A 16,495-nucleotide genomic window follows, 5' to 3' on the forward strand; every position below is an offset into this window, starting at 1 on the left:
AAATTCAAGTTCGATTAAAATAATGCATCTAGACAGGTCTTTTCTGCAATATTAGTAGGCCAATTTTTAACGAACGTCATGTCTACATTAGCTATGTGAATTATTGTCTTTTTTATTTTTTAATTTTAACTTTTTTATATATTAGCCTGTGAAAACCATTTTGAGGCCTTCATTACGGTTTTGTGAGTTTTGGTTTGTGTGTGCGCGCGCATCTGTGTGTCCGCGCGCTACCGTTATCTTGGCAGATTGTTCTTTTAATTAACGCTCATTTTCCGCGCATCTGGCACGTGTATAGATTTAAATTAATTTTTAAGATTCCACTTAGTTCACTCAAGGAAAAATAATATACTGGCGGTCAGGGGTGTTTGTTTAGCCTACTATGCGAAATTAATTTGCAGTTGGTCATTTGCCACTACATTTGGCTGATTTTTTGACAAATCTGGGGTTGGTAGGAGAAGGGAGAGAAACTGTTGAGTGTAAGTAGTTTAAATTCTTCTCGTCCGTTTTTAATCAACAGTTTCAGTGATTGGAGTCTTTCACTGACCATTTAGGCTATTGATTGTCCTTTGGACGGTAACGAAAAGAACCGAACAGCCCAGACGGAGGCCCCATCGTGGGGTTTTTCTAATCATATTGTCTTTTTACAGCTAACTTTTAATGGCATAAACTGTGAAATGTATTATATATATATATATCTATTTACCCTGTTAAAAATCTAATGAAATTAACCAAAAATGTTCCCAAAAGAGAAAATTAATTTAGTGCACTTGATTAAATACGCCAAACACCACGCGCTGAAACTGACGCTGCGCCCCTCCCCCTCAAATATATTAGCATATAAAACTGTGTGTGTGTGTGTGTGTGTGTGTGTGTGTGTGTGTGTGTGTGTGTGTGTGTGTGTGTGCGTGTGTGTGTGTGGTTAATGTAGGTCACATCGATGAGAACGGCATACTTTGTAATTATAATTATCTCGTAAACACCTAATTTCGTGTTTAACAGTGTAGAGAGCCGTTACTTAACGGACGCCGACACCATATTGAGCTTCACTCACATACTCAACTAGATCAACTTCATTTGGCCCCTTCTCAAAAAGACTACTACACAATGTAAAACAAACAATATATTGTCAATATAAAGTGCATGAACTTAAGTGGAATTAAAACGTTTTGATTTCATCTATCACTGCCCTAGATTTACACTATATTTAACTATATAACTACATAACTATATACACTATATTTATAGCAGTCAAAGTTTGATAACTGGTATCAAACTTTGTTTAGAAAAAAGAGCAATGCACTAGCAAACTGTTTGAGAGTGTGTTTTTTTTTGTTTGTTTTTTTGAGAAAGTCTGTTTTTAATCATCAATGGTGGTTATTAACACGTGGTTAAATAAAAAGTTTGAACGATTACAAAGTTAGACCTTCCAAAACCTGCTCATAAATTAGCCATCGTAACTGGATGAATTTACCATGTTTACACACAGGCTGATATTTCTATACTAATGTTTTCGTATTTAAAACTTTAGGCTATTGGTAAGCCTATTGTAACTTTCCTTAAACGTTTGAGTGTCTGCCAAAACATTTCGATTTTAGGCTATATTGATATTGTTCCAAATTAACTGAGGTTTTAAGAGTCACCAGCATATTTGCATTAGTTTATGATTGTTGCTGCTCCAAATGACAGTTCTGATGATCTGGTGGCAGCCAGCTGCCAGTCACAGTTTGCGACGCTTTTAATCCAATGTTAAATCAATTACAGTCAACTCTGGGTCAGTCTACACTGGGATGGACACCTCCTCTAAAGTTTCATTTTGCATCTGTTATTTTTATTTCTAATGTTCCATGGATTGGTGGTGGATTTACGAGGTGGAACCATCTCGAGGAGCATCCAGACCGAACAGATGGACTCGAGCACTGACCGGTATAGCGTGCATATGTGCATCCGCTGCTTGGTGCGTTAAGCCCTATTAAGACCGTCTACCGTGCAACTGGTGCTTCGCTCAATCCCGCGAGCTCTCGCAGACTACACAAGCGAAAGCTTCTAATCCCTCACGTGAGAGGACGAGTTCTCTCGCGCTCACATCGTGTAATTTACAGTCTGCCTGCAGGCCTTAGATATATATCTGAAATCGGACCGTGTTATTTCATAAGAGCCTCCTGCTGGGCGTTTCATTTTCACATTTACCTCGACACAACAACCAACTCGTTTTATTCCATTATCATGTTTTTGTAATTCACCATTGAGTTTCCGAACCATTTGTTGGCTTTCTTTGGCTATATTCGCTAAGATTTAGTCTGCATTGTGCAATGTTAATCTGAAGTCATCCTCTTGTTGGGTCTTCAAGAGTCATAGTTTTCCTTTCCTTTCAATTCTGTTTTGTTTGCCAGAGAAATAAAGAGCCAATGATGTAGGCCTGCTCAGTAATATCTACTTAAAATAACATCAGTCGTTTTAGCTCGCCCATTAAATGAAAATAAAATGAGGCTTCCCTTCTCTTTGCGCGTAAAACATTTATGAAGCGGAATACGTCAGTATGTTTGTGAGAGGATCCTCCCTTTGCGCGAGACACCGGGCGCTCTAGGCGTCTCCGTCCACTCTTCTCATGCACGAGGGCGCGAGCCCGCGGTGATGGCGGTAATTTGGGTTAAATAAGGGAGCATCAGCTTTTTAAATGCTTAAAAACGGCCAAAGCTCTCATAGACACAAAATCCTAAAGACTCGAGTATTTTGCTGCTGGGGAGGGAGGAGACATTCAGAAACACTGAGAACGAGGCGAATGACTTAAACACACACATTTGCACATGAGCAGGAAGTGTTAAACGTCATTAGAGGTTTTATTTTCCTAGGAACAATCTTGGAATTTTTTTTTTTACATGCTATTGGTAAAACTGGTGTCCAAGTCTTTTAATGCACCTGTGTGGTTCTTAATGCGTAAATTTGACCGACAGGCTGATTTGAGCGATGACCCCCCACGCGCGCCCCACTCTTCATCCTAAACGTGCACAAAACACTTCCAGCGTGGGTCAGACCGTCACTGTCCCGGTTCGGTTAACGGGGAACAGAACAGAAACATAAATCTTGATTGGATTGGCTGCTAGAGAATTAAACTGAATCTAAATTTACCGTGCAGCGACGATTTGGTCAAAAGCCATTACTAAACTCACTACTATATTAAAGTATCTAAAATAGGCTACTAAATGAATTAAATAATAAAGTGGTCGAATTATTGTATACAGCGGACGATAAAGTGGTATAAATAGGCTATTTGCATTCCATGGTATAAAAACAATTTTTCAATAATTCTTAGTTTTTAATATTATTCTGCTGTTTAATGTTTTTTGTGCAACATTATTTCCAAACGAATTGTTCGATTGCAATAATAAAAAAAATGCATTGTGTGATGATAAATAAAAAAACGTGAAAAGGGAAATATTCGTGCTACCATATCTATCTGCAATTAATTTAGCTTCCATGCAAGTGTCTCTCATTCAGTAAACCAGAAATTAAAATATTTGATAAATACAGATTAAGACCACACTGTGAAGCATTGAAATAACAAAACAAAACGTTTAATCGTGCAATCCAAATTACAATGACACAATACACCGAGTTAAACTTACGTGCTGGTGAAAAAATCCAAAAAGCAGGTAAATGGTAAAGCCGCGAGGAAAACAGAGACTAATAAAACTGGCCCTGCTAAAGAAAGCACAAACCACCTTAAAGAAATGTCCACAAAAATCATCAAAAATGTTGAAAGCGCACTTGGTTCCTTATTAGGCGAAGATACAATATTTATTCCGTGTCTCCAGGGATGAGGCTGCTCTCTCTATTGTCCTCCCTTTCCTCAATGCTGATGCTTAATTTTCAAAACTTCTATATTACCAAGGGACCTACGACATCAGCCGGAGAAATACCCAGCAAGTACAAAATCCGAGCCAGGGAGCGCTTTGTGCAGAGGGGAGGCATTTCAGCCGCTTTTACCGACTGCGCGAGGCGACATTTCATTTTCACGCGCTATTTTGGGGATTTTTTTTCTTTCATTCGTCCAACAGCGCGAGGAAATCGGGTTATTGGATCGCGAGAATGTCAGCCACATTTCCGGGACTGGTGCACGACGCGGAGGTATTTAAATTCATTTTTTTATCACCTCATGAAAATCGTTTAATTTAATTTCATTTAGCGTAGCATGGCATGGAGGGAAATTAAGATTACTTAGCACAGTGGAATGGAAGTTAAGACTTCCGAGGGGAGTTTGCTGCAAGGCGAGGAGAAATACCATGTGTTAGTTTCTACTGAAAATGGCTTTTACTACTAGTTTTGTGTTTTTTTTTTTGTGGCGAATATTTCTCTAGAGTTAATGTAAAAGCCATGATTGGAACCGTTTGCTCGTTCTTTTTATGTATGTCATAATAATTATTAGTGGTGCAGACTCTCTTGTCTTGTGCTTACCTGCGGTGAAACTGCCGTAGACTTGGCACAAACTGCTTTTAATAGCGATTGCACGGATGTAGTAATAAAAAAATATAGTCAAATAACACACACCGCGGCAAATGATAGACAAGAGAGGGAGGGAAAAAAACGCTGTGAGCTCGTGGAGCAGTTTGCAGTGTGTTTCACGCACTCCCTCCCAGGCACGGAGAGATGACATCGCCGTCAGGTACTTTTCTAAAGACACTTTGAGCTGCTGTGTGTGTTTGTGTGTTTGGGGAAGGTTTGAGTTTCCGCCGCGTGAGGAATGCGCGCGGATCGCTGCGAGCGCGTGTAAATGACATCCCTCATATTTTTCTCTTTTTTCCCCCGCACAGATACGTCACGACGGATCAAACAGCTACCGTTTGATGCAACTCGGATGCTTGGAATCTGTGGCCAACTCGTCTGTCGCTTACTCTTCATCGTCTCCGCTTACATACCCAGCTACCGGAACCGATTTTGCCTCCCCGTATTTTCCCACGAACCACCAGTACACGCCCTTACACCACCAGTCCTTCCACTACGAGTTCCAGCACAGCCACCCGGCCGTGAACCCGGACGCGTACTCGTTAAACTCTCTCCATCACTCGCAGCAGTATTACCAGCAGCTCCATCACGGCGAACCGGCGGACTTCATCAACCTTCACAACGCCCGCGCGCTCAAGTCCTCGTGCCTGGACGAGCAGCGGCGGGAACTGGGCTGTCTGGACGCGTACCGCAGGCATGACCTGTCAATCATGAGCCACGGCTCTCAGTACGGCATGCACCCCGAGCAAAGACTGCTGCCCGGGGCGGGTCTGGGGCTGCCGCCACCGGGGGCCGATGACCTACAGGTACACCTCTCCGGCATTTCTACCGTTCAAGCACAAAATACACACACTCAACGTGTCACCACCGTCTCACACGCGCGCAGGCTGCAGAGAAGTTGACGTCTTCAGGGATGTTGCATAGTCACTTTCACTGCCCGAACAGAAGAAATGATTGCCCGAGGGCTTCGACAAAAAAAAATAAAAAAAAATAAAAAACCTTAGAAGTCAGGAGAGACTGAAAGAGAAGAATCGAGGCCGAGCTATCGCTTCTTCTCGGCCTTTTCGTTTTCGCCCAACATATTAATTTAATAACGAACAATGCATTAGTATTTCGAAACAGCTAATTAAAATAAACTTATAGGCTACGCAAGGGGAAAAATCGCAACGATAAAAAACGGATTTTAAAAAGTCCGTCTGATGAAAAATCGCCTGATTAGCAGAAATGCGTTATTTCCCAACATGTGAAATAAGACTTTTTAAATCTATATTTCGAAACGCTGGGAAACACATTTTTTTCAGTAGATTCAGCTGGTGGATTTTACATATTTAATATAGTGAATATTGAGAAGTGTGAATTCGGCTGCGCGTATGTCGGGCCTCGCTGCTGTAAAGCCGCTGTTTCTTTTTCCTCCGTTAAAAGGCGGATTAAGGGCTTGAAAAAGTGCGAACAAAAGGCAAATCCTCCGCAGTAGAGCACCGTAGTTTATCCAATTTAGGACTTAATGTCAATCAACTGGTTATTTATGCACAGACATCTGAAACAGCTCAAGTTTAACCGGTGAGTCAAAAATATTTCAGAAATCAAAATAATTATGCAATCCTTTAAATCTTTCAGTGCGACAGTGAAATTGAACAGATAAAATATATTGCATTTGAGAGAACATATTTTATCTAGAAGATTACATTATTTTTTACTGAAATAAAATTCTAATAGAATATTTAAATGATAACAGACGTAATCCAGTTTATATAATTAATAGAAATTATTTATTTGAAAGATTAGATAATAGTAAAATAAGATACAAATGAGCTAACTAATAAAAAAAGTGTAACTGTCAAAATTTGTATTGCTTGGACTAATAATAAAAAATAAATAATTGTTGAATAATAAATATTTGATTTGCCCGTTATGTTTTACATGACCTGTTTAAATAGTATGAAAAAAATAGCATCACCAATATAGCCTACGTTTTGTTTTACAATAGCATAATTTGTCAGGAAACATTCGTGAACTGTTTTAAGCTATTTTAGCAGAGATGCAATTTTGTAGTGTATTATTTTATCGTTTGATTTTTATCATATTGTATACTTTTAAATAATAGCTTCACAGAAACGAATAAAGTAGCACAATATTTTAAAGTTTAGACGTGTTTTCTACGAAACAAAACAAAACAAAACAAAATCGTGAAGACTCATTTGTCGCGTGTTCATCAGGAACACATTCTGCACATGCACGCACACACACAGAAAGGGCCACATGAGAACGGACACAAAAACACAGAAAGCAACACATACGTCCCGTGAAAAGGTTTTGGACCTTTCTTTGGTGCTGAATGAAATCGTGCGCTCGGTGAAGGCCGCGGAACAGATGCGGTCAGTCTCGTGCACACAAGCGCATCTTTGAGCCGCTAAACAGATTTGGCACGCGGAACAATAGAAGCTGCCGCACCTTTAACACGCACACGCGTAATTTATGCCTGATCCGAAGGGTTTGTATATTGATTTTATAATCACTTTAACTGGGAGAAAAAAATAGAGCATGAGTTTGTTAAAGGGTTATAAGAGCACGCCAGTATGGTGTTAGTATGGATGTGAGCGTGTGTGGGTGAATATGTGTGCTTTTTTTTTTTTTGAGACTTTGGCCTCCAGACTGGTCGTGTCTCGTGAGACGGATTAACTCTTTTCTTTTGATGCCATCCAGTGTTCCTTTGGCTGATGACATCACTGATAAGAGAAAGCAAAATAATCTGTTGGTTTGACATCATAATGTAGTAGGCCTAACAGGTTCCGTTACCATTGCAATTTAGCTACCTGTAACCACGTGGTCTGTTTAATGTCATGCCTCGTCAAAACCTAAATACTGATCATCACCATGTATAGAATTATTTTTTTATTGATAATGAAGTTCGTATATGTTTGTGTGTTTGCCTAGGGATCTGTAGACGCGCAATGCGGACTCGTGTTAAATGGACAAGGTGGAGTGATTCGGAGAGGTATGGTCACAAAACATCCATGTTATAAATAGAGAGCAAGAGAAGCACTCACTCATTCCATTTATTTTATAAGGTGTTTTATTTATTTTATAATTATAATTTCACTAACGTCAGTCTTGACTGTTAACTATAATTTGAATTATTATGGTATGATTACAGGAGACAAAATAGGAAACAAATAACACCGTTTAAATTTTTTTTCTTTTTTTTTTTTTTGCATTTTTAATAGCCTATGTATTTATAGCCACTGCTTTCCAGTGACAAGCACAAGGTTTTAATATTTTAGCATAAGAATTTTAGCCTCTTTCATTTAAAGATGAAAAAGCCTAAAAATCAGCGTTGGTTGTATTAATTTATGAATCCAAAAATATTGTTTTAATACCGAAAACTGTAATAGTAATATTTTTATAAAAAATTATAGGGAAATTATTTATTTGGAACATTTTAAAATGTTGTCTTTCCTTTCATTTATGTGAATGTCAATTAGCAGGCCTACTGTTTTTTAGTTATTACTGTTGCTGAGAGAAACATACCTAAAAATAAATGCAACAAAGAAATAATAAACATTTCAGTAACGTCAGGAAAAACAATTAATGAATCTAGCATCATTAAATGCATATTGCATTTTCATATTCGATGCAATTTTTTTTCTCAAGTAAAAAGGTGCAAAATTTATTTTAACGTATTAAATCTGAAAAGGCAAATCTTTGATTTACAAAATTATTATTAGTATTATTTTTGGTGTTTATGTTGTCCTAGACGTTCGTATTTGTTTTAAAACGTGTATTTACTTGTATTGAAATTAAGACTATATCTAGTTTCAAAGCATGTTTACTATCTGACGTCGCAATTCAGAGAAAAAAGATTAATTAGTCAGAGACTGCATAATTAAGTGTATATATATATTTTCAGAAGTTCAAACCCCGATTAAACATAGCCTACATTTCTCTAGGTCATTCTCCACTCTCAGCAGAATTTCAGTATTCTCTGTCTGTCTGCCGCGGTATTTTGTAAAACCGCGAGTCTTGTGCGGATGAATTGAATCGTGTTCCGCGTTTCTTAATATTTTCTTAATATCAGTCGCATCTTTGTCTGTCTCTTCAAAGCAGCAGCGGATCGACACACGTGTGGAGTTTGCCATAAAGCGAGCGGTGTCTCGAGCGCTTAATTTTTAATAAACTCTGTCTAGGTGTTGGGCTCGCCATCACTTCCAGTTAATGGTGTGCAGGATTTAGCCGCGAGCTCCGCCGCTCCAACCATCACAACCAATAATCATTGCTTTACCTCGCGCTCCAGTATCGATAGCTTCTCGCGCCTCGGGCGCACGCTTTGATATGTTAATGCCGCGCGGCTCCAAATTCAGTGGAGATCATATTAATGTTGTTCACACTGACTGCAGCTTTGGCTTCGTTGAATATTCAGATAACCTTTTTCAAAAGAAATCAGTCAAGAAACGAGGATCCTACTTAGAAAAGTCGTCTGTGTTTTAATCATGATTATCCCTCTTAGCTTTCAGGAATTTTATCAAGCTTCACCCCGCCTTTATGCGCGCGCACGCGCACACACCGCACCGTTCTCTCGCTGTGCCGGGCGCGCGCGCCTATGTGTGTGTTTTGGGTGGTGAGCGTGAGGCGCAAGCCGTAAACACACGCCACCGCTACAGTTGAAATAGAAACAGAATGACATTTGGCCTATGTCTTTTTTCCTTTAATTTTCGTGGCAAACTCGCAAAAAGCGCTTGATTCGCTTTGTGATCGCTCGCGCGCTGCCTCGGGCTACTCTCCCTCGCGCTTAAATACCCGCTATCGCCTCTGGGCCCGGTGCGCGCGACCAGACTACCGGCAATAGCTCTTTTTCAATTGCCCTTGGCAACATAAAATACAAAATACTTTGAATCAAAACATTTTGGGTGGAATTAATGTGAAGTGAACTTGCATGCTTGCAGAGATCTTGGGTTTGTCAGAGCGCTTTAGGGTGACTGATGAGGAGCAGGTTAAAGGCCCGCTAGCCAGAAAACTCCTTCAGGAAACACACGTTCAAACACTCAAACACAAATGCACACATGGCTAAATAAGGTAGATGATCTTTACAACGTAAATTGATCTAGGTGTGGTATGGATCTGAAATATACAGTGCTTAATATATAAACGCGTACTATTTAATATGCAATTAGATGTGCAAAACACTAATGTACAAACCAGAATTATTCACACAGCTGGTTGACATGAAATAGATACAATTATTTTAATTTTAATAAGTTGTATGCATGCTTGTTCATATTTAACTACATGGAATATTTGCACTCGTTTGTCACACCACATGATCTACTGAAATGAATAAAGCAAAACATTTTTTAAAACTCAAACTACCTACAGTACATAAGCTTGTTTGTAGATTCATATACATTTCAAGCTCTTGGACACGTTGTGTGTCATTGGCCAACTGCGCAGCTTCACTGCATGCACGGTCTTAGAAATAGTTGCAGAATAAAAAAGCATTATGAATGATTATGCATCATATTAATTTGATTTCTTTGCAGTTTTATTAAGTTAACAAAGCTTGCATATGGATGATTTTTCTCATTTGTGGTCCCCAACAGAACATGCAAACACTGTCGCGGTCATTTCCTAAGGTTTATCGTGTTGTGGTTTGTTGTTGTGCACATGCAGGTGGCACGTGTGTAGTGAACCCTACAGACCTGTTCTGCTCTGTACCAGGAAGACTTTCTCTACTCAGCTCTACCTCAAAGTACAAAGTCACCATCGCTGAAGTCAAACGCCGCCTGTCTCCTCCAGAGTGTCTCAATGCCTCACTACTCGGTGGGATTTTAAGAAGGTAAGAGATGAACTTTAGACACATGAAACTCATGCACATGTTTGGAATATTGAAGTGCACCTGGAAGCATGCAGTTCTGAACCAAGGCTTTAGAAAACAACGTACAGTTTTACAATTAGTAAACCAAAATAATTTCTCAAGGCATTGAAATGTGAGTAATAAAAATAAAGGAAATTCCTTTTTTTAAATTTAGTTCATTGGCAAAACAAAACCCAAGACAGAAAGGGGAAAAAGAGACAGTACATGGAGTCCTGGACACTTAATCCAGAGATAAAGAAGAGAATGTGGCTGGATGTGTTAGAGAGAGAGAGAGAGAGAGAGAGAGAGAGAGAGATGGAGAAGGAATGAGAACAGCAAGCAGAAGCTGAGGTTCCATTATTGATGAGGGACACAGAATGGAGAGCAGAAATGAGGACAGTGACAAGAAGAGAGGAGAAACACACACACTCATTTTAAACACAAAGGCTCAGGTTCATTAACGCCTGCAGAAATAAAAGAATTCACATAAAAACATTCAGAAATTTAGTCTGTAAAAGGGAAAAATTGAATATTGGTTGTTGAATAAATATTTGATTATCCTTTATACACATTATAGCCTGAATGAAGCTGATGCATAGACAAAATACACATTGTGACATTATGACAACACATTGCTTAGTCCTAAATATTTTTTTAAATCACACCTTTGAAAAAAATGTAAGGACTCATTTTAGTTAGTTTAGGTTTATTAATTTAAAAGCATTTTGGAAAGAAAAAGACGGCAGCTAATGCTCTACAGTGGATATGAAATGTAAGATGTCAGTTGCATGTAAGTGTGTTGCTGATGGACTTTCTCCATCTGTGTGTGTCAGGGCCAAGTCAAAGAATGGCGGTCGGTGCCTCAGGGAGAAACTGGACCGGTTGGGACTCAATCTCCCAGCAGGCCGCAGGAAAGCGGCGAACGTCACGCTGTTGACCTCTTTAGTGGAAGGTATGGAGTCATTCGTTTTTTTTTTCTTTTTTTAAATGATGCTGACTATTATTTATCAAGTTCATGATTGTTTTCATATGAACGTTTCTGACATTGAATACGGTCTTGATGTAATGCTAGATGTTTGTACATTGACTCATTTAATGAATTTGGTTGGTTGAAGTTGTTTAAAGAAAGCAGAGATAGAATATGATGCAAAATGTGAGCAATTTGTTTATATTTTCATTCTATTTTATTTAATATCTAGCTATGCATTTTTGCAATTCAACAGGTTGTGAGTGTGATATTGATGCATCTGGTTTAGTTTCTATATATTTGTTGTGGATGAGCTCTTATTAAGATTGAAACAAATCTATTCTGGCATAAAAGAAAAAGTCTCAAAATATTTTTAGTCTACAGTCAAAATCTCTATTACTCAAGGGAAGAGTTAAAGAATTAGAATGGTGTGAGACAGATTGATGCAACATCTATGCAATTTCTTAGGCAGCATTTACAGATTGAACTGATTTCCCTGCTCCATACATCCCTCATCTTCCTCCTCTGTGTGTGTAGGGGAAGCGCTCCATCTGGCTCGGGACTTTGGTTACACCTGTGAGACAGAGTTTCCCACCAAAGCGGTCGGGGAGCATCTCGCCCGCCAGCACACGGAACCAAAGGAACAGAACGCACGCAAGAAAATGGTGCTGGCCACCAAGTAAGACAGCAGTTCTTTACTACATTTAGCCAAATGTGTTCATGCATAACACTTAATTGGATAGACATTTGAACTTGAAATGATACATTTCTAAATGAAAACCTTCATATGCACTAAATTTGCAAAATCTAGTGCAGTCTGTCTTCATAAGAATTTGTCTTCAAAATCAGATGCACCCTAGAGAATGAGGTTTTATTATTGAGGATTGGAGGAAAGGATACGGGTTTGCATGCATGTAACATATGAAAACTAAGATCTCATTAAATCTGCTCTATGCATTAATTATGAGGAACGCTGCTTTGGTTTGCGTTTCGGAGATGCGTCCTTCTAACTGTTCGAATGGCTGTGTGTCTCTGCAGGCAGATCTGTAAGGAATTCCAGGATTTGTTAAGTCAGGATCGATCTCCACTCGGTTCCTCTAGACCAACACCTATTCTGGACTTGGACATTCAGAGACATCTAACACACTTCAGGTATAAAGCCGAAACCTGCATGCAAAAATAGAGCAAACATCCACCTTACAAAAAAATAACCATAAGACTTTAGATTCATGACCGATACAGGTAACAAAAGTGCAGTAAATTGTAAAACTATTTGCATTTATAATTACATTTATGAACTAAAAGAATATGATAAGTTTGCAATATCAAGCAACAAAACTGTAAACGGTTAAAATTACTGGAAGTCTTGCACATGCAAGTTATTAATAAGGTGAATATGCTAATGCAAGTATTTGTTATTAATCACAATTTTTATGATCTTTTTTAGTCTGATCACGCATGGATTCGGTACGCCAGCGATTTGCGCGGCTCTTAGCACCTTTCAAACGATTCTTAGTGAAATGCTTAATTACCTGGAGAAACACTCAGCCAATAAGAGCACGGGAACGCCGGACACCAACCAGATCAACTCCAACTCGGACAAAAACCTGCGCAAAACCACCGAGCCACAGACGAAAGACGGTAAAATCGAGAAAACAGAATGACTCTGACACAGGAGTGGCCACTTTCCCACTTCCTGATCCAAGCCCTGATGGGCGGGCCTAGTTCAGGGCGTGGCTATTGGGGGCGGGGTCACAGGGTTTTTATTCCATATGCGTTTTATTTATATAACTGGCATAACTTCCTATGACCTCAGCTTTTCCTGTATGAGACTCTATCTGTATGTACAAACCAGTCACGTCATTCTCAATGCCCGACAAACGCGAACCATTTTCGTTATTTTCTAAGTTATCGAAGAAATTATTTTGCTTAAAATTTGTCTGTATGTAATTAGTTTAAATGATGATTTTAAAAATGCAATAGCTTTTATTAAAAGACTCACATTCCATTTCTGGCAAGACCTAATTTGAGGTCAGTTTGAGACTGTAAATTATTACAGGTAACTTTCCCTGTTAGTTACTGTAAATTGTGCATGTTAAACTTTGTACACCATCTGAAACTGACATTGCCCACTGTTGTTCCAGAACACGAACTCTTGACTGCATTTGTAAAAAAGTTATATATAAATATATAAATTCAATCTTTCCTTGTAGGCTTTGAACTACATATATGAAATAACCCTTCATGCAAACTACTGGTGTTCAATAAAGCATATTGCTCAAAGTCTTATATTAACTCACCTGACTTGACTTGAATTCTTTTGCTTCTTGAATACAAATCATTATGTGCATTTGTAATTTGATTCGACACAGACAACTCCTTATTGATTGATCAGACACACAGTTCCACCTAACAACCTGCTGCAGCCAAACAAATCTCTCACCTGGGTCTGTCCTTCATTTTAAAGAAGTGGTTTTTACCAGACAAGTCTTTGGCTGACCTGCCTCGCTGGCTTTTCATCATCCTACTTCAGAGCAGCTTCTCCATGAGCCTGAAGACCTTCATTAGCGGGTTTAGGTTTAATAGATTTGTAAATAACTGCAGGAAAGTATGTGCTTTACCTCACTCATTTACACACTTATTTCATTCACAAAGAATGAAAATACCCTGTGAACTCATTCAAAAAACACTCAGGAAATACTGAGAGAAAATTATAAGGAAAAAAGAGAGCAGAAGCAGCTTTATTTATACAATTACTGCATTTTATTAATTCTAAAAACAATCACAATACAGCTTAACTTTACTGTTTGGACTATTATTGAATACATAACGAAAAAAAAAAGGTTGATGAAGAATAAATAAGCTGCCAAGCAGAACAGATCATTAACTGCACAGAAAGACCAACACGAAGATGCACCGGAAGGCTTTACAAAGTCAATAACCGACTGACAGATCGATGCAAAGCTTTGCACAAGATAAAAGAGATTCGCATTCATATTCAGATTTTATTTTAGAGGAAAACGCTGTCTGATCTAAGTACTTTCAATAATCAGCGACTAGTCAACGTTAACGAACGTAGCCTAAATAGCCTTTCCCAATAACACCATCTCAGGAAAACCCAAACAGCCTTGACGCATAATTAGCGCATTTATTGATCACGAGTGTGTTTTATCAGTTTGAGCGGTTCTAATGCATGTGTGACGTTCAATACATGAAGTTCAGCTTTAATTTAATACGCTACGACGTGGACTCGACCTAGTTTACGCGGTGAGTAATTAATTGCAAGTTTAAAAAGTAAAATGCAAATGAAAAGTCCTCATGAGGAAAACACAGAGAAGCCAGGCTACTCACAACCAAACAATTATCACTTATTCTCTGTAAACAAACCGATCAAGTCAGACTGTTCCAACCCAGCGATTCTGAGTTCAGTTATCATAAATAATAGACATAACAACTTTATTTAGATAAAATAAAGGTCTAAATATATTCCTACATAGGCTACACTAGATGTTAATATTAGCCTATAGGCTGTAATTATTGCTTTTGAATTAGTGTAGCTACCAAAATGAGTCCAAGCACATTTACTTAGCTTCCTATGACCATACCATCGATTTTCACTGTATTTAAACAACGATAATTAGCAAAGCTATTCACATTAAAATAATAATAATAAAGACTACTTTATGAATAGTGAAGAAAGGACTTCACTCGATGTCAGGGTTCGTTATGTGTGTGTGTGTGAGATTTATATATAGGCTATATATATATATATATATATATATATATATATATATATATATATATATATATATATATATATATATTTAGGTTACTCCGATTTTACTGGGTGCTTTGACGGTCCAATGGGAAACGTGTTTGTGCAGATTATTATTAAGCATCTGGACTTCTTACCTCTTCGAGATGAACTCAATGGATATTTATCACGTTACTCGCGCGCCATCTCCTGGCTAGCTTTTGTAGTGTATGTGCGCATGTGCATGTGTGTATGCATGAGAATCTCTGTGTGCTCGTGTGTTTTTTGTGTTCTCTGAGAATTTTAATGTGTGATTATGTTGAATTCTAATCAAAGTCTGTGCAGAATGAGCCTACTTTCTCTCAAACTGTTTGGACATCTGTCATGGCTTCTAGACATGCCCAGAGTAAGTGTGTGTGTGTGTGGTTCTGGCACTTTCTATGTGGCAGCGGGGCTGCTGAAACATTAATCATAGATTATTTTCACTCTTCCATACATCAGGCAGCATCTTAATGGCCAATAAAACAGATCTGAGAGACTGACACGAAACTGGGTCAAGATCAGTGAGCTCAGTTAGTCTCAAACAAAAATGTCCAACAGAACACATTTAGTAGATTTAAATCATTCTGGAAAATATTAGGACATGTAGCAAAATGTTGACAATGCACATCATATTTCAGTAACAAAACTGGAAAACTGTGTATTTCTAGTGACCTAGTGACCTCTTGTTACCGCTCTACATGAACAGAAACACTGGATCACTGCTGCACCTGTCTGTCATACTCCAACAACTTGTATGTTAGTATCTATTTAAATATAATAGTCTCCAGTTTTTAGATGTGAGATTATAAGTTAAATTGTAAGTGCTTGTGTTGAATTTATTACTTAACTAATAATTCTAGCACTGAAATTAATTACATTAAATTGGATAAAATAATTAAAATGATTAAACATTTAATTGTTTTTATAATTATTCTGCCTTAATTTTATGTTTTTGTTTTATATTTACATTTTATTTGATTTATTAATGACAATTACTATAGAGATAGATAGATAGATAGATAGATAGATAGATAGATAGATAGATAGATAGATAGATAGATAGATAGATAGATAGATAGATAGATAGATAGATAGACAGACAGACAGACAGACAGATAGATAGTTTGTTAGCTTTCATAATAGTTTTATTGTTTACATGTTGCAGACAGTAGGCTGTTCTAATGGCAGGCTCCCTTTGTGACACCTTTTCCTACTATACGTGTCTGCTACTGGGGCATGTTGTCACAAAATATCTACTTTAGTCTATTTTTCCTTTTCAAACTGATAATGAAATAAACCTACCTCAAGAAATATATATTTGCTGGAGTAAAAACTGTAATAACTATCCCCTGCTTATAATTTAACATCAACCATGTTTTAGTTT

General features: G+C 38.1%; 2 protein-coding genes across 3 annotated transcripts in view; one reads left to right on the plus strand and one right to left on the minus strand.

The window, feature by feature from the left end:
* The window catches only part of LOC132106443 (protein lin-28 homolog B-like), a 265,393-nt gene that overhangs the window by 135,095 nt on the left and 113,803 nt on the right, over window positions 1–16,495 (minus strand). The window lies entirely within an intron of this gene.
* Window positions 3,418–13,610, plus strand: tfap2d (transcription factor AP-2 delta (activating enhancer binding protein 2 delta)). 2 transcript variants are annotated; one of them, XM_059512111.1, is made up of 8 exons: window positions 3,418–4,125; window positions 4,809–5,306; window positions 7,435–7,495; window positions 10,165–10,330; window positions 11,182–11,300; window positions 11,853–11,994; window positions 12,354–12,467; window positions 12,763–13,610. In XM_059512111.1, the coding sequence occupies exons 1-8, from the start codon at window positions 4,087–4,089 to the stop codon at window positions 12,977–12,979; spliced, it is 1,356 nt and encodes a 451-aa protein (XP_059368094.1). In that variant the 5' UTR covers window positions 3,418–4,086; the 3' UTR covers window positions 12,980–13,610. The 2 variants fall into 2 exon arrangements, with proteins under 2 accessions (XP_059368094.1, XP_059368096.1); XM_059512113.1 differs by lacking the exon at window positions 3,418–4,125 and adding an exon at window positions 4,335–4,660.

This window comes from Carassius carassius, chromosome 27 (genome assembly GCF_963082965.1).
Source record: "Carassius carassius chromosome 27, fCarCar2.1, whole genome shotgun sequence".
Lineage (NCBI taxonomy): Eukaryota > Metazoa > Chordata > Actinopteri > Cypriniformes > Cyprinidae > Carassius > Carassius carassius.

Coding starts and splice junctions, on each gene's coding strand:
- tfap2d (XM_059512111.1), top strand. CDS start 4,087: ATGTCAGCCACATTTCCGGGACTGGTGCACGACGCGGAG. Junction 10,331..11,181: donor CTCGGTGGGATTTTAAGAAG/GTAAGAGATGAA, acceptor TGTGTGTGTCAG/GGCCAAGTCAAAGAATGGCG. Junction 11,301..11,852: donor GTTGACCTCTTTAGTGGAAG/GTATGGAGTCAT, acceptor CTGTGTGTGTAG/GGGAAGCGCTCCATCTGGCT.